The 24,138-nt window shown below is 31.9% G+C and overlaps 2 protein-coding genes across 3 annotated transcripts in view; both read right to left on the bottom strand.

Annotated features, from left to right (window-relative positions):
* The window catches only part of LOC149425343 (uncharacterized), a 37,760-nt gene extending 24,772 nt beyond the window's left edge, over positions 1-12,988 (bottom strand). Inside the window, exons 1-2 of the mRNA XM_089646666.1 lie at positions 12,905-12,988; positions 3,545-3,970 (exon numbers count right to left, since the gene is read on the bottom strand). Of these exons, the coding sequence (XP_089502792.1) occupies positions 3,545-3,970; positions 12,905-12,988 (510 nt within the window). The remainder of the gene's footprint in view (positions 1-3,544; positions 3,971-12,904) is intronic.
* lft (Limb expression 1 family member lowfat) overlaps positions 1-24,138 on the bottom strand; it is a 176,838-nt gene that overhangs the window by 55,636 nt on the left and 97,064 nt on the right. The gene's annotated exons all lie outside the window — the stretch shown is intronic.

Raw genomic sequence — 24,138 nt, 5'->3', positions numbered from 1 at the left:
GACAGATGGAACTAAGTTGCCTGCAAAATATGCAAACGGAAAGTGTTTTTTTAATAGAACTGAGTTTCTCAAAATTTCAAATGGAACTATGTTGTTCTAAAAGCAAAGAAATTTTTTTTTAAATAGAATTTGGTTGCGTAATTATCTGCAAAATTACATTGAAATTAGACATATTTTAGATCTGTTCATTTAAAGAGAAAAATATTCTAAGAAACTTGGTGAAAAAAGGAAAAATTTCAGATAGAACCTTGTTGTCCCAAGGGTTCGCTCTCTTGGCCATTTTGTTCAGTGAAATATCTTACTGCAAATAATAATTGCAGACAGTTGATAAGGTGTATTTTTAATGCTTTTTTAATCGCAAAGGAAGATTACGGTGGGCTTTCGTTAAATTATTGCATGTTTACCGGTTGGTAAGTAAAACCGAACATTTCGTTAAATCAAAAATGATTAATTATATCCTCGTATTCGGGTTAAGAAAAAATAAATATGAAAGGACTTAACTATGTATATATAAATAAAAAAGTCAAACTAATCATAATTATATGACGCCAATGCTTTTTTACAACACAAATCTCAGGCGTATTACAAGATAAACGAATCGCGTTATTTATTTACTTGGGACGTACGAATACATCGATGATTATTAATAAATAATCGATAGGTACCTGCGTCAACGCGGCATAAATAAAAATACACAAAGGAATAAATAATATATTCAATTAAATAAAACAAAGTTGGCCCTCTATTTTAAAAAGGGACAGTGATAACATAAAACCAGTCGCAAGTGAAAATGGTTCAAGGTAAAAAAAGGCTTTGTTGGTTGCGGTTGGGAAAACTCAACCATGTGAAGAAATATATTTGCAAGGATAAAATAAGGTGAGCGGCGCATAGTTAGATACCGGCTTCTAAGGGCCAAGGGAGGGGATATGGCGGAAAGGGGGTGGGGAGGAGGCAGACAGACCGACTGCAGACGAGTCAAGGCTTTTTGCAAACAATCGACACAAAGGGTTGCCGATACACACACTAAAACAATTATTGTTTCCCTTACAAGAACACTTCTAAATTTAATTGTGCGGCTACAGGACTGCAGAATACTGGACCGAGTTCAGTCTTGGACCAAAACAACATATATTACAACGATTTAAATCTATTTTAATTGTTTTTAACTGCATTTACGAACAGTTCATTGTACGTGTTCATAAATATCAAAATATACATATTTTCAACATCTTCACACGTAACTCTCCGATAGTCTAGACGTATTATAACTCTGTTAGCGTTTATTTATTGAAATTATTGAGGCATTCCGCATTAAAACACGGAATAATATACAAGCTTAGCTGCCATAAAAGCGACGACTCTGCAAGGAAATGTCTTTGCCACCAATTAACCCGCGCATCTATATTCGCGAGTTAATTAGCATCCATATCTAAATAAAACATAAAGATTAATAGAATGATCAAACAGAATAGTAACGATCATTTATCTGGGAGCGAGTTGAGGAGAATCTACCGGTTTGTTAATGATGCTCAGAGAACTGTACACCGCACTCTATTCCATACCTATATACGAGTATTATATCCCATAATACCATCTAGACGTCTATACACCGACTAAACACACTAGACGGCAGACTTATTCATATCCCGCTTGATATTTATATCAATGTCGCCGAAATTTACTGCTAAATATCTAGTGTTATCCGTTACATTTCTATTAAATAAATTAATTATTTAAAATCAAGGTTTTGTTACTTTTGAGTATAGGGCTTTCTCCTACTTCTAGAGTCTATGCATCGGAACGTCTTGAAGTACACACCATCAACGCAAGTATGCAACACGGCAAATATCTCAACAGTCATCTTATATAATTACTAGAACAGTTAGCAGCTGAGTAGACAAATGCGTCAGCTTCCCATACAGACATTACAGGTTGAATTCTGTGCTAGCTTAGTCCTCCATCATTGCGCAAGCAACATTTTTCGATTGGGTTGGTTTTAGTAGTAGGATTTCTTGCCTCTCTTATACGAAATAAAATAATAATATGGTAATCGTGGGAATTTTACAATGGAATGGAATGGGAATACATGGAATGTAATATACATCGAATGTAAAATACATGGAACAGAATATAAATGGAATGGAATATAGTTTAAACAAAAGTGTGGTGGTTTCTGTGGAAAACCAATTAAAAACGATTGAAATACAGACTTAAATGAAATACAGAGTATCCAAAGCCAATTTCAGAGTTAAATAAAACTAAGTAACGGGAAACAGTTGGAAGCTAATTATATCCATAGTGAAAAAGCCGTGTCTGCTTCGCTTATGAATATGTATGATGTATTATGAATGATACGCGCTTTGACAATAAGAATTCAATTAAGTTTGGTAATGCTTTCATAGCGTTAGGGTGATTTTAAGTGTTCGTTATACAACACGACCAAATTATGATTCTCCTCAGAATAAATAATGTCGTTATTAAATTGGTAAATAAAATAACATTTATGGAATTAATTAACGATAACAATTATTATGATTTTAATACTTATTTCGAAAAGCATTATTATATAATTAATAATGAATTATTTACTTTTAGTAAGAAATGTGTTCATTCAGGTTGATCTATTACTTTAAAAAATGTCGAAAAATCGTTATTATATTGATTGGTTATTCAGGTAGATTAATTCGCGGCGATATTATTAGATTAATCAGCTCCACCCTGACAGAGGTAAGAGGAGCAGGGGATATAAATAAAGCAGAGGTGATGTATTGCCAGGAGTGAGGAGAGCGAACAGTGCTGCCAGCTAACAGCTAACAGCATCAGCAAACCAGTATGCAAAGTTCCGCGCTCTTTTTTCTCCTTTCAAATCGACAATTTTCCGAATCCAAAACGATCACACGGCACAAAGGCAATGAACGAATAAACTCAGCCAAAGTCAGCTGTTAAAATGGCCAATGCATTTGTGTCACAAACTCTGCGCCAAAGCCACTCGCTAATTTTATGCGGCGATTCAAACCCGGGCCCAGTATACGACTTCCGCGGACCTGTGCTAAACATTCGTAATTAATCGTCTAGACGTATTACTCGTAGGAAATAGCTTATTCCCGCTAATTAATGCAGTGATATTTAAATACACGAAATGTTGTAGGTGTGACATATCATCATCACATAATACAAGATATGTTTGCAATTGGAAGGGGCAACGGGTCAAAAAGCTTTGCTTTGAACCTCTTTATGTTATGTGCCTGCGGACTTGAGGCATAAGCGTGGTTAAGTAAACGATTAATGAAATGCAGACATGACAGAAAGTTCAACTCTAAAAACAAAAGATAAACAATACGGCATAGGTACCTACACACCATATCTGCAAGCAAGTAGGTATGTACATAATATTTAGATTTTAATACAAAGGCGTTAGATCTCCGTTCACCTGAGTGAGATGAATAACAATTATTAATGTGAAGAATAGATGGTAATTGAATGGAAATCGACCATTTTAAACAACAACAGAAATGTGCAATGATATTTTGTTTTGGTTTCTTACGTGTTCCAGCATGCAATGCTGCACTTTGTCGCACCCGGGCGCAGGCGGCGAGGGGGCACGGGCGATGCGGGACCCGGCGGGCTGCGGTACCGCGGGGCAAAAAGCTACAAGCAACGAGCAGGGAATAGCGGAACTGGCGACTAGCAACAGCGAGGACAATACGCGGACATTTATGCTCAATGATAGATTGTTTTGTCTCTTACGTGATGAAGAAGTTAGGTTGCCGTTACGGGAGCCGCCGTGGTGGGCGCGCGGCGCGAGTTCGCACAAAACAAACAGCCGCTCCGACAGCGCGCTGCTACGCGGCCCCTTCCCCCTCCACTTCAACAGCCTCCTTCCCCCGCCCTCTCTCGTCCCTCCCAACATGCTCCCCCCTCCCGCCCGTCCCTCCCGGTTCCGCGCAGCCTCCCGCTGGCCAGGGGCGCACTAAACGGACGATTCGCGAAAGCAGTCGGAGTGCGCCTGAACGAGAATTAAAATTAATCTAATATAGGCCAAGCTTCGATGACCAACGCGGCGGATCTACTCAACTTCTTTTATTCACATCTATCAGAAATCATAAGAATACGAGCCTCCTTCCTCTATACTCGTACATAGACAAATGTATTGCTCTTTCCGGTTAACTACATTTCGTACAGCGCTCCGGCTGCTCCAAACCAGTTTGAATCTTATTACGTATTCATACAAAATTAAATAGATCGATGGATGATAAAGGTGCAATAAAATCTTATAACATTAACATATAAAATGAAACTTCCGGAAGGTGATGCGAGTAAGAGTTAAGTGACATATTTAAAACTTAGGAAAAACAAAGCGTACACAAGTTCAATTCTTGGGGTAACTAAACCGCGCCTCGCTGCAATTATTTCCCCAGAACCGTTTCAGGAGACTACTTCACTGCCAAACCCTGGCCTAGAAGGTGAGCCAATAATCGGACCGTCTGGACTCTAAAGGTCGTTAGTCTGGGCCGCTATGCACTCTAAAATTGTCTTTAGGGACACTCGATAGAAGGTATGAGTTTGTTTAATTCGCAGGGGACATTTGACTCTGCGCGTGCATCGGCCGCGTACAACTCTTTGGTGTTTCTTTACGTTTCTCACGAGAACCTGTGAAAAAAGGCTCTGATTTTCAATCCTGTATTTTAGCCATGTCAAGCGGCTTATTTTATTTATATCAAGGTATGTCGCAAAAGGTTAGGAATGGAGAGTGCATTCCTTCTAACTGCCTACCAACAAGGTAGCCACTTACCTGCTTTTAGAGCTCTGTTCAAGTGAACCGCTGAAACACAACTAAGTTTATTTAATTATTTACATTGTGATCGAGAATTGTTTTCATAGCTCTGGCCAAAGGACCGTTGTACTTTCTTCCACAGTTTCATAAAGTTTAGGGTCTCATCAATGAGAGACTGAGGTATCTTCTGGTCCGGCAACATGACCTCTCTCAGGTTCCTCAACCTTCTTTAACATCAAGGTGGAACGTTAGCCCCACAAATGAATCCGGGTTTATTCGTCCTATTCACATCTCCTACCAGTATTGGAACTTTGCATTCACACCAGCTGCATGTGGTTCTGGAGGCGGCAGTGTCCTGTTAGTAGTTCTAAATACTATGTTTCTCAGTGAGTTCCTTTCCATATTGGGTACTTGTTTCTAGCATGGCTCTTTTGAATCACGTGTTTGCTAATGTACGCTAAAATAATGTTTCCATTTTAAAAACTAAAAAAAGAGCATTAAAAAATATCAATTAAAAACTGAATACTTAGGCCTTAGATTGTTCTTACGTTTGTACATTTTGAGAAAATATCATTTTGTGATAGATATAAGTGTCAAATACGGCATATGTGACTCGAGTGGTTAAAACTAATATAACCCAACAAACGGCACATTGAGAGATACAAATAGATTTTACCGTATTTAACATTTCCTCAATAAAACAAAAAAAAAATAATAACTAAACAAGACCTAACTCTAATTTTGTCAAATCACCATTTTTATGGAGTCTAATTATAGGCCTCTCAGAAAGTGATCGACAATCTTTTAATAATAATTTAATCACTTTTATTGACCTCTAAAGATAATTGTGAAAGTGTGCAAAAAAAGTTGGCACAAAGGCCCCATTATTCAGCGATAACGCGACTCGCCGGGATTTGCTTAGAACCACATCTTACTTGAAAGGTACCTACATCATGTATTTATTCATGTTGCAGATTTGTACATACCACCAGTTGAAGGCGGCACTAAATTATGGAAGATATCAATGGTTTTACGTACTAGACTTAGAAGTGAAGATCATGTTTTATTTTAGTGTTGTGCAAAATGAAGCTTTAAGGCGATGCACTACGTTTTAATGCAAAATCATGTGTTTTTGGTTTGAAAATGTCTTTTAATAAGCCCAGAAAAAAATAATGTATAAGGCCTATGAAAACTGCTTTAAAGTTCAAAATCCCCTACTTACGAACCCATATTCGGTTATGATTTTATTGTATAGTGTGGCAAATTAAGTTATTTATAAAATGATAAAAATAAAATATTTATTCCTGAAAATAAAATAAAAGGCACTTTTTGGCCATGTTTTTTTGTTGCATAAATCAAAACTGGCGGATGGTGTTAAGCGGGAATTTAAACCTTATCGCCATTTACGTAAGGGCTGTTATTGATAGCGGCTCGATTTAAAATATTGCACAACGTAGTGCATCGTCTTAAGCTATTTTATGTCATAAATTTTTAAATCTATTGTTATTACTCTGGATGGAGTCTTCTCCGATGGCCGCCTGGAGACGGTCAAATATATAACATAAAAAAACTCTTTTCACAATTTAAATTCAATATTTTTTACTACTTTTCTGTTTTTAGTCTGATATTGTTATTTAGGAATAAATTATTATTTAAGTAACAGGTTTTTCAATTATTATTAAAGCAAAAGTTTTTTTTGTAAATGTTTCCCTAAATAAAATTGTATCCTCTTTTCGACGAATTATCATTAGATAAGGCAAAAACAGGTTCCGGGTGTTTTAAGAACCACGCGTTGATATCTTTTACTAATTCTGAAAATATCTCATATTGTTAAAAAAAATAAAACATACCATTTTGCGTATGATCGCTTTGAAAAAATGCCAAAATACAAGAGCATTTGTGAATTTAAATCAACAACATTGATTTTAACAGTTTTATTTTTAAAAAAAAGGTTGCGATTTTTTCGAGCAACGCATTGATGTATTTACTAACGCTAGCCTTACTGAAAACTATTTCATTATACATCATTTTGGTTAATTTAACAAAATAATGTAGTGGCCATATTACACGGAATTTAATTTTCCTTCACTCTAACATATTATTACATCAAATCAACCACAAACCCCTTTTTCACTGCACCTTTGTTTATTTATTTTTTGCTGAATGTGAAGCCATATAAGTTACATGCATGCATCCTGTTGTACCGGAAAGCTTGTGTCCCGCACCCAAAACAAAACCTACAAAATTACGTGATGTTTTTCGTGTAGTACAGCAAAATAATCTGTAGGTGCTCAGCGAACAAACCGCCCACCTCACGATGTGTAACATTTTAAAGGGAGGACAATGTGCATCTCGCATCGCGGACATCGTACGTCGGACACAGTGCTGCTCGTTGGTACTAGGCAGGAGGCCACAATACAACCTGTTAGTTAAACTGACCACTACCAATATGTATCTAGTCGTATATATATATTTGAAAAAGAAGATAGTACTAATAAATCTAAACGTAACATGAACAAGAACAAGACACAGAAAAATAAAAAGATAACGGTAACGACTGAAAATTGAACCCAGGATCTCTCGTCTTACCAGAACAGGCGTCTTAAGCCACTGAACCATTGGGACCTATTTATTAAGCGTCATATTTTAAATTCAGAATTAAAAATGTCTTCTTGCAACTATTTTTTCACATATTTTTGGCATCTACCTTTTTAAATCGAAAGAAGCATTCTAAGAAATTGGTTTGTAACCTAGATAGTGTGTCGAATTGACAATATCATCTTGCAACTAATTTTTCACATATTTTTGGCATCTACTTTTTTAAATCGAAAGAAACATTCTAATCAAATTGGTTTGTAACCTAGATAGTGTCTCGAATTAACAATATCATCTTGCAACTAATTTTTCACATATTTTTGGCATCTACCTTTTTAAATCGAAAGAAACATTCCAATGAAATTTGTTTGTAACCTAGATAGTGTCTCGAATTAACAATATCATCTTGCAACTAATTTTTCACATATTTTTGGCATCTACCTTTTTAAACCGAAAGAAACATTCTAATGAAATTGGTTTGTAACCTAGATTAACAATATCATCTTGCAACTAATATATACCTAATTAATGCGATCGGGAGCTCTTTTGTACTAAGTGAAGTAATTATTGGCCATCAACAAATGTTTTCGCATATTTTATGATTGTAATTTGTAATGAATTTTACACGAAACATTTTTTTAGAATACTTTTAACCCCTCGGCCTAATTTGTTAGCTTTTTTAGCTCATATAAATCGTTGTGTCTTCCTTACAATCATGGTGAGAAATATAATATAAACTGTGGTAGAGAGAGACAACACCATTATTTTTATTCAAATCTAGAAGTTAACCACAGAAGAATTATAATGTAAATCTCCTAGAAACCAAAGGTTCGGACCGCAATTTGAGAAAAGTTATAAAATTTCTTGATTTTTTAAATATTTTTATTTATACAAAACTACAGAAAAGTGAGGTGACAATAATTTTCATAATACATTTGTCTTTTTGTAAAACATGTATTTTTTTGTTTCATAAGACATGTAATTTTTTCGTTCATCGGTAATCAGAAATTATTTTAGTTTAGCGTTTAGTCTTAGACGTAAAAACGTCATGAGCATTATTTTTTTTGCATTTATATTAATAATAAATAAATTTTTATTTCTAATAATAAAATATTAATTCGTTTTTCGTCATGTTTTTAAGTTTTTGGTTACGTTTAGAAATATTACATATAATATGCCAGAGGCCTGAGGGATTAAGATGTGAGGGGTTAAAAACTATGTGAACCAAACAACATTTTAAATAATACGTATATTTTGCATAACATAATAATTTCAGCTGTGGATCTGTCTGTGAGTAATTGTAACTTCGGTTCAATGAACTTGGAACTTGAAACTGAAATTGGAACTGAAGGCGTCAATAATTCAAACAAGCGATTCCTACTTGTAATACAATATTGTTTACCAAAAAAATATTTTAATTCTGTTTTTGAAATGTGCATTGCTTTTGACAGATTAGATTCCATGATTTTTTCAAGAGTGGACGATCTTTCCATTTTCAAAAAAGCGTTATTTACTCACTGACAAGGTTTTAAAAGAAGAAAACTTTTTTTTTAATTTCTTTATTTCGGAATGTTGGGAGGTTTGTGCAATCCCACAAATAGCTTATAGGGTGTAAATACACAATCTTTATACAAGTAATATCATAAATTTAATAAAATAATAATATCGACCGAATAATTAATATCATAAAAAAATATATGATCAATTTAGTTGTTATTAGATACATCTAAGGACGGGTTGCTTCGGAGAATTTGAACAATTCATCAAATTTCAACGTTCATTTCCGGGTTCTGTGAAAGTTCTATTCAAGTTGTGTTATTATATCATTATAGGCTAGTTGCTTGAAAGAACTGAAATAAAAACAGAACTTAAAAAAATCTTTCACAGAGCTTGAAAATGAACGTTGAAATTTGATGAATTGTTCAAATTCTCCGAAACAACCCGTCCTAAGTGAACTTCGATATTGTTTTCATGATTAAATGAATAAATCAATGAAACGGAATCTTGGAAGTGGAAATTAACCCTCTTCCCGACATTCGATCGAGCTGAAAATCGAAAGATAGAATAGTTGTCAATGATAATGCATTATATCGATCACGCCTATATACGCGGACATATACGCATTTCTATGAAAATTAGATGACATTCCAGCATAAATTTCGGTTCCATCCCATTGGGATTTGGTTTAAGTGTTAGCACCGTTGGCGGTACTCACGTGTTTCATTTATTCCCTGGAGAGAAAGGTTCAATCCACAGTCAAAGAAAGAAAAAAGAAATTGGCTTCTAGCCGGCCCAAAGAGATCGGACAACTAGGTCGAAAATTGAAAATAGATATACTCGTATTATGGTAAAAAAATAATTGTTTTTGTGTATTGATTTGATTAGTTTTTATTCAAATAAATTGTCATTTAAATGCCTAATCTATTCTGTGGAATTGTTAACGTGAATCTTACCGCCATTGTGGTATTCTGTTAATTTTCTTTAATTGAACTTAAGGAAATTGGCGAGGCTTTCCTTGACCGCTAATGAATCATCAGGACGAGACGGCGACGCGGCGGAGTTAGTTATTGCAGATACATTTGTAAGTTCAGGTATGCGATTGTTCATTACGATCTGTTATTGCTTTGAGCCGTAAGGGGAAAGGGGCCATGCTTAAAGCGCCTGTGGTCGATTTCTCAAACAAAGCTCGATGTCAGGAACAAGTGCTGGAATATTTCAATGACTAGAAAGCAATAAGCTCGCATGTGTTACGTTCTGTGACCGGAGGGAAGTTTGTTTCTCAGGCAGATTTAGAAAAATATTCACCATCGGTTAGTTATCAAAACTTTCAAATTCGCATTCAAATTTATTCTTATTTTTTATGGTATGACAAATTATATTATTTATCCAGTTTCTGAACAATAAATCTCATTTTTACATTCTTAAAATTTGGGAAGATTAATTAAATACATCCACCATTCCTCATGTCATGCTATGCTGTGCTAGAACATTTATTCTGCCGTGTGGTATCTTGAACAAGTCGTGACGACGACCACATCTGAGGTTTTCAGGCATTCCAATGTCGTAAGTATTAGCATTCCAATGTCGATATTAAAGAGTTATGAATTATACTAAAACTGAGTATAACAAGATTTTCAGATCGTCTGGTTTTCAGGTATAATCTATTAAGTAAGTAGCCTTAAGTCCATATGATCCATGAACCTCGGATAAGTTCCGTGCATCCGTATATAGAAAATTTTGAGGTTTTTTTTTTCTAGCATCATTATATATTTAGTTTGGGTGCATAGTGTTTATTAATTAAAAATGCTTTAATTATTCTCTTTTCTTTCAGGTGTCCTCTTCCATAATTTATATTTCGACCAATTAACTGTTGGGTGACCTTACATTTGGTGTCCATCGCGATGAGCCAAGATATTTTACTACCATTTTTCCATATAAGTAATTGATTGTTGACGATTGGATGAATGTCGGTAACATTATAAATATCTTTGATGTATATTAAGATGCATAAAGAGTTACATATTTCGAGTGCTTCCATATCTTGCGATTTGGATGTTTGGTTTAGTGTTTCCACAACAGAAGAATATAGAGAACAAAAAATACCTAACCAAACTTTTATTAATTTAAATATTGCAAAGTTTTTAATAATTCATGTTCACATCTAGTAAGTACATGTCTAGACCGTTGCATGTCCTAGTTTCTAGTCCGCCTAAAACTGCCGGTCATCTCTGGGAAAGTAAAAGGCAATGTTTGATTTATCACAGATAAGTTCCTACCTACTTAGTTATTTGCAGAACAATCATAAATAATAATATTCCTTCTGCATTGTTCAACTTTGTTAGATCAAAACGCATTGTCTTTGATACTATTATTTCTTTGTTTAACAGTTTTTTTTTCTATTTTATAGAACGGATAAAATAACCTGTTTCTCAGAACAATTCTTGGATCGCGGCGTAAAGTCAGATAAGCGAGACATTATAATTTGGGAGTGTGCTTTTTCTTAATGCTTTCTTAACAGAATATGTATTTATTATATGAGACGGACCTTAACAACAGAGTTTCAGAAAAAATAAATTAGATTTATACTCCTACGTTATTTTCTTCCGCATTGAAATATTATATTAGCTATTGCAGTAAAATCTTAAATAATCGTTTCTTATAACTAATTTTACTGAAACTTGCAAAGAGATAGATGGAATAAGGTTAACAGAATATGTTTTAACAGCTGTGGTCAAAGCGGTCCAATTAGATTCCAAGAAAACCAACTAACTGTGCGGCTTAGTGATTTATAGATTGAGGAAAAAGAACTTCTCGGAAATGTTTTGTAAATAGATAACACCGACCAAAACTTCTTCACATTTAATTATTTCATAAAACATTTTCTAAACTGTATTAATTAATCGCAGTTGTATTCTAGATTTTTACCTTTTTGTTTTCGACGGCCGGTAGACTGGGACTTTCAACTAAATCAATGGTATTTATGAAAATTTGGCAAGGGTGTCTTTATCATTAATTGAATTATTTACTCTCGATATAAAATACCTGCTCGTGTAACATGAGCGATAAAAACTGCATGGGGATATTGAAAAGATTAATTTAATTCACCTACGAACAAATCAAAAGATTACTAGTACGAATTGTTAAATATTCGTCTGCGAAAAGGACTGGGTTACTAGGGACGTGTGGCGGTCCGTGTCTTTTCAGTGGTGGTAGGATTGAAAAATACCACAAAAATGATGTTGTTATTTTTTTATGGAAGATATTTTTGTTGGGGGATGTTGTGTTTACTCAAGCTGAAAGAATCCTGAAAATCTTCAAAATTAAAAAAATATATATTTTCAGCAACGACAAAATCATCATTTTTCAATCTTTCCACTTTAGCTCACTGAAAAGTCACGGACCGCCACTGTTTGGTACCTACCTATTAGCTACCAAAAAACATAAGATGTATTTAGCAGCAAAAAATGTTTATGTGAATGAGAAATTTTATATGCACTTCGTAGAATAGATTCGTTAGTTCTGGGCCCAGACATCGCGTTAAACCACGGAAGTCGAGTCATAAATTTACAAGTCTTGTTTCCATAGATCTCTATGTCATAAATAGCATTTTTTGTTGTTCTGGATGTGGTTCTATTATCCAAATCCCGGCGGATTTGGCGATGGTTAAGTTCAGCCTGCAATTCACAAATAATAAATAATTTGAATAAGGACATAAATAATAAATGGACATTTCCAATACATGCGGCAGACAGTGGCGTATAATTGCACGAATCCTGTTGGTCTATTGATAAATCCCGATGGCGGGCGTATCGTCGATCAGCCGATGCGCTAATTAAATGCTAACGCATGCGAAAAAATCGCATTCAGCGCTCGGGAAATACGGCGAGAGGGAGTAACAAAACACTCCGTCATATATAAATGAGAAATTCTTATCGGTAATAAAAACAAGTGAGCGATCGCGGGCCGATAATAAACGAATACAGAGCGTCGTAAAAAATCGATTCCCTCAGTGAAACTGGGAGGCGTTCCACTCGCCCGGGACCGGGGCAGCTGGGGCAGCTGGGGCAGGCGCGGGGGAGAGTCGCGCCACTGAGTGCACACCACACACTGCACGGACATTTAAGACGAAGCTTAATGCTAAATCACTATTTTCGATTAATCTTTATAACGAATTGGTTTACATTATGAATACCAAAAAAATATGTTTTAGATTAATTGATGGTTTTCCTATCGTTTTTCTTGAGTAGAATACAAATAGAAAATATAATTACTGAATAAAAAATATAAATGTAAACTTCTAAATTAATTTTGTTTTAAATAGAAATGTATGAACGAATAAAAGAAACAACTTAGTTAACTTAGCTGGCTAAGTCCTCCATCACAACACAAGCAACATTTTCGGCTTTCTGTGGTGGTAGTAGGAGATTTTCAAACATTGTTGGGTTATTCATAACCTGGGAATGTTTGTCTTTCTTTTAAAAAAAAAAAAAAAAAAAAAAAAAAAAAAAAAAAAAAAAAAAAAAAAAAAAAAAAAAAAAAAAAAAAAAAAAAAAAAAAAAAAAAAAAAAACTTGAAAAATACAATATTATAGTTTAGATTATCTGTGACAGTTTCCCTTGACTAACTTTTTTGCTTTCTTATAAAATTGTTTACAAAATAAATAAAAACCACTTTAGTGCTTGAGATTTAGTTTTTCTAGACTCATTTTGTCAAGCGATTTTAATCCCTATTACCCATATTCGTGACGATATAAGGCATACCAAGAATATTCACATTTTTGGCTTGTAGCTTCCTCTTAAATAAGAACACATTTATTTATTTATTTATTTATTTATTTATTTATTTATTTAAACGCCCATTGGGCTTTTACATACATTGTTATTAGTGTTATTACATTAACTATGTGACATTGAAAAGTTTACGTACATATATAAATAAAATAGTTATTATATCTGTAGTACATAAATGTTTTACAAATAATACAGAATACCATTATGGAGAACAGTTTTTTTTTTCTTTTTTTACTTACTTAGAAAAATAAATGGATTGAAATTAATCAGCATTTATAGGGACTTAAAATCATATTCGAATTGTTATTTAAATTACAATATTAATTTGTAAAGTTAAAACATATATATTAAAGTTAAAAAGTCATAAAAGAAGTCATAAAAGAAAAGAGTGAAAAAACAGAAGCTAAAAAATGGGTTTTTTACTATGGAGTGGAGAAGTCATACATATCAGCAAAGTGTTTATGTAGATTTCGTTTGAGCACTGCTACGGAATCTCTAAATATATCAACAACATTACCAAATTTATTACCAAAATTTTGTATTCGATTTAACGATATGTGCGCATGATAATTAGATTTGAAATTGTTACAGAAAAAGGTGGAATTTTGTCTCGTATTTTTGGAAGGTACAAATAATTTTATTGTGGCAAGAATTTCAGGGCTGTCGATTCTATAATTAATAATTTTATTTAGTAGAACAAGGTCGGAGATAATTCGCCTATCTGATAGCGTAATCAAATTTAGTTGATGCATGAGTTGGATATAATTTATATTTTGGATTGGAATATTTAGTTTAAAGTTAATAAATCTTAAAAATTTGTGTTGTACCCTTTCAATATTGTTGGAATGTACTTTATAAAACGGGGACCAAATAGGCGAATTATACTCTACTTGACTTCTTACTAAAGATGTGTACAGTTTGTTCAAACATTCTAGTGACTTGAAGTCACATGCGGTTCTACATATAAACCCAAGCATTTTTAGGGCTTTATTTGTGATTTCATTTATATGCGGATTGAATGTTAACTGTTCATCAAATATAACACCCAAGTCCCTGATTTGAGTGACAGCTGTCAATTTTACATTATTAAGCGAATATTCATAAATTGTATGATTTCGTATTTTACAAAAACGAATGACCTGACATTTTTTAATATTAAGAAACAGAGAGTTGATGATGCACCAACGATATAGTTTATTTAAATTAAGTTGCAAAGTATAACAATCGTCTAAACTGCGTATTGTTTTATATATTTTCAAATCATCTGCAAAAAGAAGAACTTCTACATCTTTAAATATGCTAACAATATCATTAATAAATAACAAAAAAAGAATTGGTCCCAGGTGAGACCCCTGAGGGACCCCACTTGTGGCTTCGAAAATGTAAGATTCCACAGATTTTATTTTGACACATAGCTCTCTTTTACTAAGATAACTTTCAATCCAACTTAACAGATTACCCTTGATACCCAACATACTTAATTTTTGTACAAGGATATGTCGCCTAACTTTGTCAAATGCTTTGGAAAAATCAGTATATATTGAATCCACTTGATGCTTCAAGGCAAGAGAATCAGTTATGTAATTTTCGTATATGATCAAGTTACTTAGGGTGGATTTACCTGTGATAAAGCCATGCTGGTTGGGTACAATAATATTATTAATTTGTTTACATATTACATCTAGGACTAACGATTCAAATAGTTTGGGAATAGCGGACAATATACATATTGGTCTGTAGTTCGATACATCGCTTTTATCTCCCTTTTTATGAATAGGCGTAAGATAGCTTTTTTTCCACTGTTTTGGAAAACACCCTGACGACAAAGACTTATTAAATAGTAAAAATAATGGATAAGTCAAACTGCGAACACAAGATTTTAAATATATTGGAGGGAAACCATCCGGTCCAGCGGATTTATTAGTATCTAATGCTTTTATAGCCTTTTCTATAGCGTTTATTTCAATAAAACAATGGTTTAGGTTAAGTGATTCTTCAAGTGATATATCATTTGGGATTTCATTATCGGTAATATTATCATCATAAACACTTTTGAATAAATCTGCAAAAAGATTGACAATGCCTTCGGTATTATCCGCACAATTGTTATTCAGATACATAATATTTGGTAAACTACCATCATTTTTACGCTGAGCATTAGAAAAGTTCCACAATTTTTTAACATTATCATGAACCTCCATTTCTATTAAACTAATATAATCATTATAACATTTTTTAGACAATTCTTTGCACTGCTTTCTTATGTTAGTAAACATTATATAATCATCGACGTTTCTAGATTGCTTATATATTCGGTGAGTTTGTTTTTTAGTATAAATCAATTCTTTTAATTCTTTTGAAAACCATGTAGGGTAAAGGGATGCAATAAAATTAACTTTTGGAACATGACGTTCTTTTGAAGTGTTTAGGATTGAATAAAATTGTTGGACTTGATTCACAATATTGTTTTCATCTTCTAGAAATGACCAGTCTATATGGTCAAGATAATCAATTATATTTGGGTAGTCAGCTTTTTTAAAATTGTACGATGAAGTTTTTAATTTCTGCAATTTTCTAGACTCATTTGTGATAATAATATCTAACGCGTGATGGTGTTGGTCTAAAGGTAACAACAATTCATCCGATTGTTCTACCACTGTACTTAAGTCACTAGAAAATACTAGGTCAAGCATTCGGTTATAAGAATTATGCACTTTATTTAACTGTTTTAGTCCTAGGAAAAAAGACATATCAAGCATTTCCTTAGATTTGACACACTGCACTTCTGTTTCGTTAATAATAACTTCATTGTTCTTATCGAAAGACCAGTCGATTTTCGGAAGATTGTAGTCGCCTACAATTATAAATTTGGCTTTAGGATATTTATATTTTAGTGTTTCTACATCCTCGATGTGGTTCTTGTATATTTGCAGATCTGACATTGGTGGAATATAAGTACAAGCGATAATGATTTTTGTGGATGAAATATTTAGCATTACAAACATCTATAATAAAAACACATAAATTTGTTTTTGACCACGATAGTTTTATTTTCACTCTACCGGTTTCGGAAGATCCCTTCCTTCGTCAGGAGAATATTTAAAACTGTCAGTTTTAAATATTCTCCTGACGAAGGAAGGGATCTTCCGAAACCGGTAGAGTGAAAATAAAACTATCGTGGTCAAAAACAAATTTATGTGTTTTTATTATAAATTATGATGAGCCACAAAGTGAATGCTTTTTACAATTACGTTACAAACATCTGTTCAACGCTTTTGTGTTTAACTGGCAATTTTTTAGATGAAATGTTTTTAGATATGCACACCATTACACCTCCTCCTTTTGATTTGTTGCTTGTAATGGGGTCACGGTCAAGACGATAGATGTTGTATTTATTGAGACCTAATTCCGATGAATTGATGTCCTCATTTAACCATGTTTCTGTTAATAACAAAATATCATGTGGGAATGTGGGAGAAGTTATTTTAAGATGTTGTAATTTAGTTCTCATTCCGCGGACATTTTGGTAGTACCCAAACAATTTTAGGTGCTGTTTAAGTTTTTTGGCACGTTTTTTGTTATTTTTGGAACAGAGTTTATGTACTTAATTGTTATGTTTGTTTCCCCTTCCGCTTTTCTCGTTTCAAACTCTTTCCAAACATCCGTCATTTGTTTCCTTTGCAGCTCCGTGAGATCTTGTTTAACTTTGATGCCATTTTTCAGTTTATATTTATTTATGATTATTTGCTTAGCTTGATATGAATCTTGGAGTTCTACTTTTATTGGCCTGATCTTGTCAGTTTTTCTTACGCCAAGCCTATATATTTTAGAAATATTTATCTGTAGTGTATCATCGATAATTTTTAACGTTGAACATACTTTGTTGTTGTCATCAGATATCCTGTTGGTTTGATTCTCGTCTCTACTTTCAGGTACGTTCAGCAGAATTAGATTTTTTGAACGTAAATTCCTTTATACACCATTTCAAGATTAAAATAAACGAAATAAGCCAAGTTGAACCACCGCGCCGTTGAAAATCAATGATTTGTTTGAATAGGCTATAGCTATGTTTCGCGATGATTTTTGAACTTCCTACCCTTCTTTCCCCCTTACCTCTACACTCCAACCAATTGAACACCGTTAGTACATAACTCACCTTAATTAAGTTATTTTAATTTTCTCAATGTAATTATTCTATAAATAATTATAAATCAAACAGAATTGTATAGCGATCATTCTCATGTATTTATCAATCAAATTGTGAATTAAATCAATCTTAGTATCAACTAATAGTAAACTTTATCCACCATAACATATAATCTTAATATCCCTAGCGTAGTGGATGAAATAATACAAAAAAATAGGATTTACCGTACAAGTTTTTTCACTGTAAATTGTATAAAATTGTAAAAATAAACACGATTGGCGAGAAGGATTTGTTCTTAATGAAGAACTGCAGTCAATTTTTAATTAATAATTACCTTCTAACATAAATACCAAAATATTTTTACTCGTATAGTTAGTTAAAATAATTTAAATCAGTCACCATTCAAAAAGCCTTTTTTTTGTATGGAAGTTGAGAAGATTTTTATTCTAAAGGTTAAACGTTTTTAAATTCGAAGAACAAATAAATAAAACTATGTAAAATTTTGGCATCTCGTCATAATGTTATCGTATTGAATCATAGGGCAAATATGCATAACAGAACCTGATAAAAAATTTACAGGTGTTTAAAATTCAGCATCAAAACATTTTCATCGGTTTAAATATGAATGTGGACCAGAGTTGCCAATGCAGATGTTCTCAAATACTCACTCTACCAAGAGATGAATAGATTTTCAAATCCCACAAAATCTCCACAAGTTTCTTTACCTCCTAAATGAAAAGGAAATTTACATTTATTTTTTATTGTCTAGTCATTTTCGGAGTTTGTTTTTCGTTAAGGCTTTAAAAATCGACTTTTTTAATATTTGCTGCGAACGAAAATGAAATACAGTTCGATCTCAAAATTGTTGTTAATATTTTTTTCAATATGGTTGGATAATCAACCCGTAATAAACCCAATTTTCGAAGAATGTTATTAATTCCCCGCATTTTAAGGATTTCTCCATGAATCGGCAACCCTGATGTAGCAAATTTAGACAATAGATTTTTACTGACATAGACTGGTCGTTGATTAGTCATACCAATCAAACTGTGTATTTTGATGACATGCTGCTTTTTCGTTTTTTAATGACGATTTATAATTCTAGGTATAATAAAACTTAAATATTCAAAATCAGCGTTTTTTTGTAATCCATAATATTTTTCATTGCAGTTCCTTCTATACATATCTGAATGATGGTGACTGAATAAATCATCACAATGATAATTCATCACATCTTTAAAAAGTTATAAAAAGTCATGGAAAGTTATGAAACAAAAACCTTATTAACTGGGTTAAGTAGGTTAGGTTAGGTTAGGTTAAAAATTTTCATTGTTTCTAATGACTTTATACCACTTTTTAAAAGTGTGTTGAATTGTCACTGTGTTGAGTTATCATAGAACCCTGAATGATAACTATTCGATACGGAAAATACAAAATATTACTCTAAGAAAAAAAAAATTATTCTAAATCTACTACAATTTTGATACATTTATGTTAATATTTTACAACACCAGACATTAAAAAGCTAAATTGAGTCTAAAAACGTTAAAAGATTTTCACTAATATTAGCATAAATTTTGTTTCCAGAAAACGATTATAAATAAAAGAGCTACTGAAAAACACGAAAGAGGAACTTACAGATTGTGAAAACATAAACATGGATTAATATTTCAATCAACTTGGACAATTTATTTAACATCGATTTCGCGGATGTCGCGGGTCATCGTACGAATAAACTATTCACGGAAAATGCAAGGCAGTAAACAATACACATTTTGGATAGTTTTATTGGTGGCGTTGTGATGATTATGTAATTTAATTATGGAAATCGTGAGACCAGCGTGTGATTTACTAATTTGTCTGATTTCTTGTAAAATAAATCTAATTAACGTTTGGTAATTCCACTTAAAAATAATAACTAAAAAAATTTGATAAACGAAACGTAAAATATTTAAATAATAAAATGATTATTTTTACGAGTAAGTTCATTTTGAATACAAAGAAACAATACTTCCCGTGAACCAGAAACTCAACAATATAATATTCCAATGATTTTTTTTCCCATTATTTCTAGCTTTCAACCTTCAAGGGTGTTCTTGGCCATCATTTAAAATTATTGAGAAATGAAAGGTGAATTTAAATATTAATTTTATTTAAATAGGCAAATTTCAAAATAATAATGAAAATTGGAGTCGAGTTCAGACTTAGAAGAGATGAGATGTTGAATGGAGGGGAGGCAATTTTAGATAAGGCTTGATAGAAGAGAGGATATTTGTTTAGAGAGGGACAACCAAAAAATATGTGATCTAAAGTTCCCACTTCTAGACCACAGAATGTACAATCTGGGGAGTCAATCTGAAGAAATTTATTTTTTGGAAAAATGAGTGAATTGCTGAAACCACGGTTTTGATGGAATAGTCTTTTGTATTGAGGCATAGCAGGCTCCCTTGGATTGACTAGCAATGTGCCAATACTCCGATTAAACATTGCGAGATCTATCTTTGATGATGGAAAAAATGTCAGATAGGGGAATGTGGTTTATGATTTCTAAATTCCCAGATCAGTTATAGTTTCTAGTTTGTAGAAAATATACAATTCATACATACAAATTGTAAAATTATACCAAAACGTCAAACTGGCAGTCTTTAGTATCATATCTTCGTGGTTAATAAATTATAATAATAATATTTTTATGTGAATTCCGCACAAGAGTCTCAACTGCTTCCAAAGGTCTGGAGCTAGTGATATTATGGCATCCCCAATTGCGGTTTGTTGTGAAGCTGACGGTAGTGAAGAGAAAGAGATAGGGAAGAGGGACGTGGGTAAGTACCTGACTATTCAGATTTAGTCACCACAGCGGCAAAAGCCATTTCAAGCAACGTTTCAATTCTGAATGGTGGTCTTACACCAGGGCGATACTGTACGTATCTTCCACCATGGAACATTCCTCAAATATACCATGTATTATTTGATACTGCTCTGTACTTACTGTTAAAACTAATGTAAAATATCTAGGTGTAATTATAGATAGTAACATAAAGTGGAAATTACAAATCAATGCAATAGTAGAAAGGTCAAGAAAATTATTGTACATTTTTCTTAGAATACGAAATATACTAAATTTTAAATTATTAAGAACCATCTATTTTTCACTAATTCAATCTGTATTACAATATGGAATTGTGGGGTGGAGCATTCAAAACTTCTCTCTTACCTTTAGAAATCATCCTAAGAATATTAATAAAAATAATTTTGAAAAACCGTATGATTACCCCACAGTTAAATTATTTAAAGAATTTAAAGTCCCTTCACTTCATGTTATTTATAAAAAAATAACTCTTTTTCAAATACATAAAGATTGTTTCAACAATGACAACTCAATAACTTTTTCGAACAGCAATAGACATAGTATTCTTGGCTCTATAACTATCCCACGCTGTAACATCACCACAGCCCAACAATTTTATAAATATTTTGGTGTCAAATGGTTAAACCAATTACCTTTTAACTTAAGATTGGAAATGAATTATAAAAAATACAAAAGCTCAATAAAAACACTATATCAATAGCATATTAAAATCGTTTATACTTAAAAATATAATATAATCTCTCAATTATTATTATATTGAAATCCTTTTCTCTTATTTCTTATTCTTATCTCTTTCCTTCTTTTACATCCTTTTCTCTTTTCTATTTGATATAATTTTATTATATATAAAATTTTTATTTTGTTGTATTAAATTTTTTTTTTTTCATGATCTTTACACTCTCTCAAAAAATATGTTAAATTATTATTTACACGCGTTTCTCCGCCTTTTTAACACGAGCATTTGCTCTAAAAAAAGGTGTATCACGATGTACTGTAACGTATTAAAAAGAAAACAAACTTAATGTAATGTAATAACATGTAATTGTAAATTTAATATTAAATAAAGAAAATTAAAAAAAAATATATGAGCAAATTATGAAATAATACAAATAAACAAAATAAAATTTATTTGCGCCGGAATTAGAATCCGCGACTTCCGGATTGCTTGTCGAGAGTTTTATACCTCCACCACGCCGCGGAGGCCGTCAAATTAAATACAATTGTAAAGACAATATATTTTTTAATTATCTGTATGCCGAGATAGCAAACAAACAATTATTCAGCTCAGGGTATATGATATCTATAATTCTTTATCTGACCTGCATTTTTAGGTTCTGAATTATTTCCTGCAATTTTATTTCCATCATGAATAATAAAACTTCACACTATCATTTTATGTAAGAGTAAAAAATCACACAAAATGCCGTGTCGTTGGATACTACCTACTTCTAGCCTTCATACGCTTTGAAACAAATTCAGCTTAAGTATCGACATTTTTAACATAGAAATTTAACCGAATTAGAATAAAAATAACCCATATCACCCATTTTCTGTATAAAGTATAATACTGACCTACTTAAACTACTTACATCTACATAAATATAATGCAACTATTTTTTACTTTCTCACTGCAATGTAATTACTACAACACGTAATACCCATCATATTAGTGATTACTTACAAATAACTACAATAATGTACCGTGCACTCCTCTATGTAAGAGTGGTAATCAAATCTATTAAACACAATGTAACTACGATTTTTTATGAAAATACTTTAAAAAAAATATATATATATTTAATATATATATTTTTTTTAGTAGTAGGTAGCTACTTGTATAATATAGAATAATGAGCGGAACGTCCACACATGACGCTCTTACGGAGATAATTTCCCTCGTGGCGAAAGTCGTCTTTGGGAATTCTGTGTGGAAAATGTATTATGTATACATTTATAAAATTGGTGGCTTTGTGTAATATCCTTATTATGACAGGGGAAGTATGTTAAGAAGTCCAGCATTGATTTCAAATATGTTTATAAAATATAACATAAAGAAACACAAATTCACAATGATACTGACAAAATAAGAACGTACCCATTACCTCACGCGTAACCCCAGAAATATAATGACGACGCACACACACTTTTGCGCTATCACTCTTGTGTCCTCCTCCTCAATCTCGGGCTCACACTGTGATTTACACACTTTATATACATGTAAGAAAAAAAATATTTAAAAAAAATACCTATATGTATATTATTTATGAGCATACGAGTATATTTGTAGGTATGCTATTGAAATTTATCCTCAATGTAATAACTACATATTCCTCTTTTTTTCTTTTCTCTTCCACGTAATTTTTGTATTTGTAAAATATCTGGTATGTGTAATATCTACATTGCGTTATTAATTTTATGCAATCAATAACTGTTTTTTTTTTCTTTCTCTTACTTATATATTATACAATTAAATGCATTTATACCTACCATGTATTTTGTCATTTTTTTTAGTTTTATCTGTTATCTAAACCTTTAAACTTTATTATGTTCTCCATGTGCACTTAATAATGTCAATTTAAAAAATACATAAAAGCATATCAGGGCGTTGATGATTAATAAAAAAATACATAAATATACGTATTTAACTTTTTATCAGCAAGAAAAAATACTCAGCAAGATAAAGTAAAATAAGTATTGAAACTGACGACGATGTTGACGATGTTGTGACGACGAACAACAATAAAGTAATAAATCTTTATCTTTCATTAATTTAATTTAATTTAACTTAAAATTTAATTTATCTTAAAATTTAATTTATCTTAAAATTAAATTTATCTTAAAATTTAGTTTAACTTAAGATTTAATTTATCTTAAAATTTAATTTATCTTAAAATTAAATTTATCTTAAAATTTAGTTTATCTTAAAATTTAATTTATCTTAAAATTTAATTTATCTTTAAATTAAATTTATCTTAAAAATAATTTATCTTAAAATTAAATTTATCTTAAAATTTAATTTATCTTAAAATTAAATTAATCATAAAATTTAATTTATCTTAAAATTAAATTAATCTTAAAATTTAATTTATCTTAAAATTTAATTTATCTTAAAATTAAATTAATCTTAAAATTTAATTAATCTTAAACTTTAATTTATCTTAAAATTTAATTTATCTTAAAATTAAATTAATCTTAAAATTAAATTAATCTTAAAATTTAATTTATCTTAAATTAATTTTAGAATTTTGCCTGAATTGCTTTAAAATTAATTTTAGAATTTTGTCTAAAGTTGAACAAGTTGGTTGAGTTCATTGACGTCGATAAGATATTGGGCTTCCTACTCGTACAAGTAGACGGTAGGTATATATATATAACATCGTTATCAATGCATTCATCGCCTGTCTATTTATTGACTAATTAGCAGTTTAAATCGATATGCAATGTCGATGTTCGGTCATAATAA

This window comes from Hesperophylax consimilis, chromosome 3 (assembly GCF_061612785.1).
Source record: "Hesperophylax consimilis isolate HC1 chromosome 3, BYU_Hcon_1.0, whole genome shotgun sequence".
NCBI classification, from domain to species: Eukaryota; Metazoa; Arthropoda; class Insecta; order Trichoptera; family Limnephilidae; genus Hesperophylax; species Hesperophylax consimilis.
The sequence above is the reverse complement of the archived record's forward strand: the minus strand, read 5'-3'. Positions and strand labels throughout refer to the sequence as shown.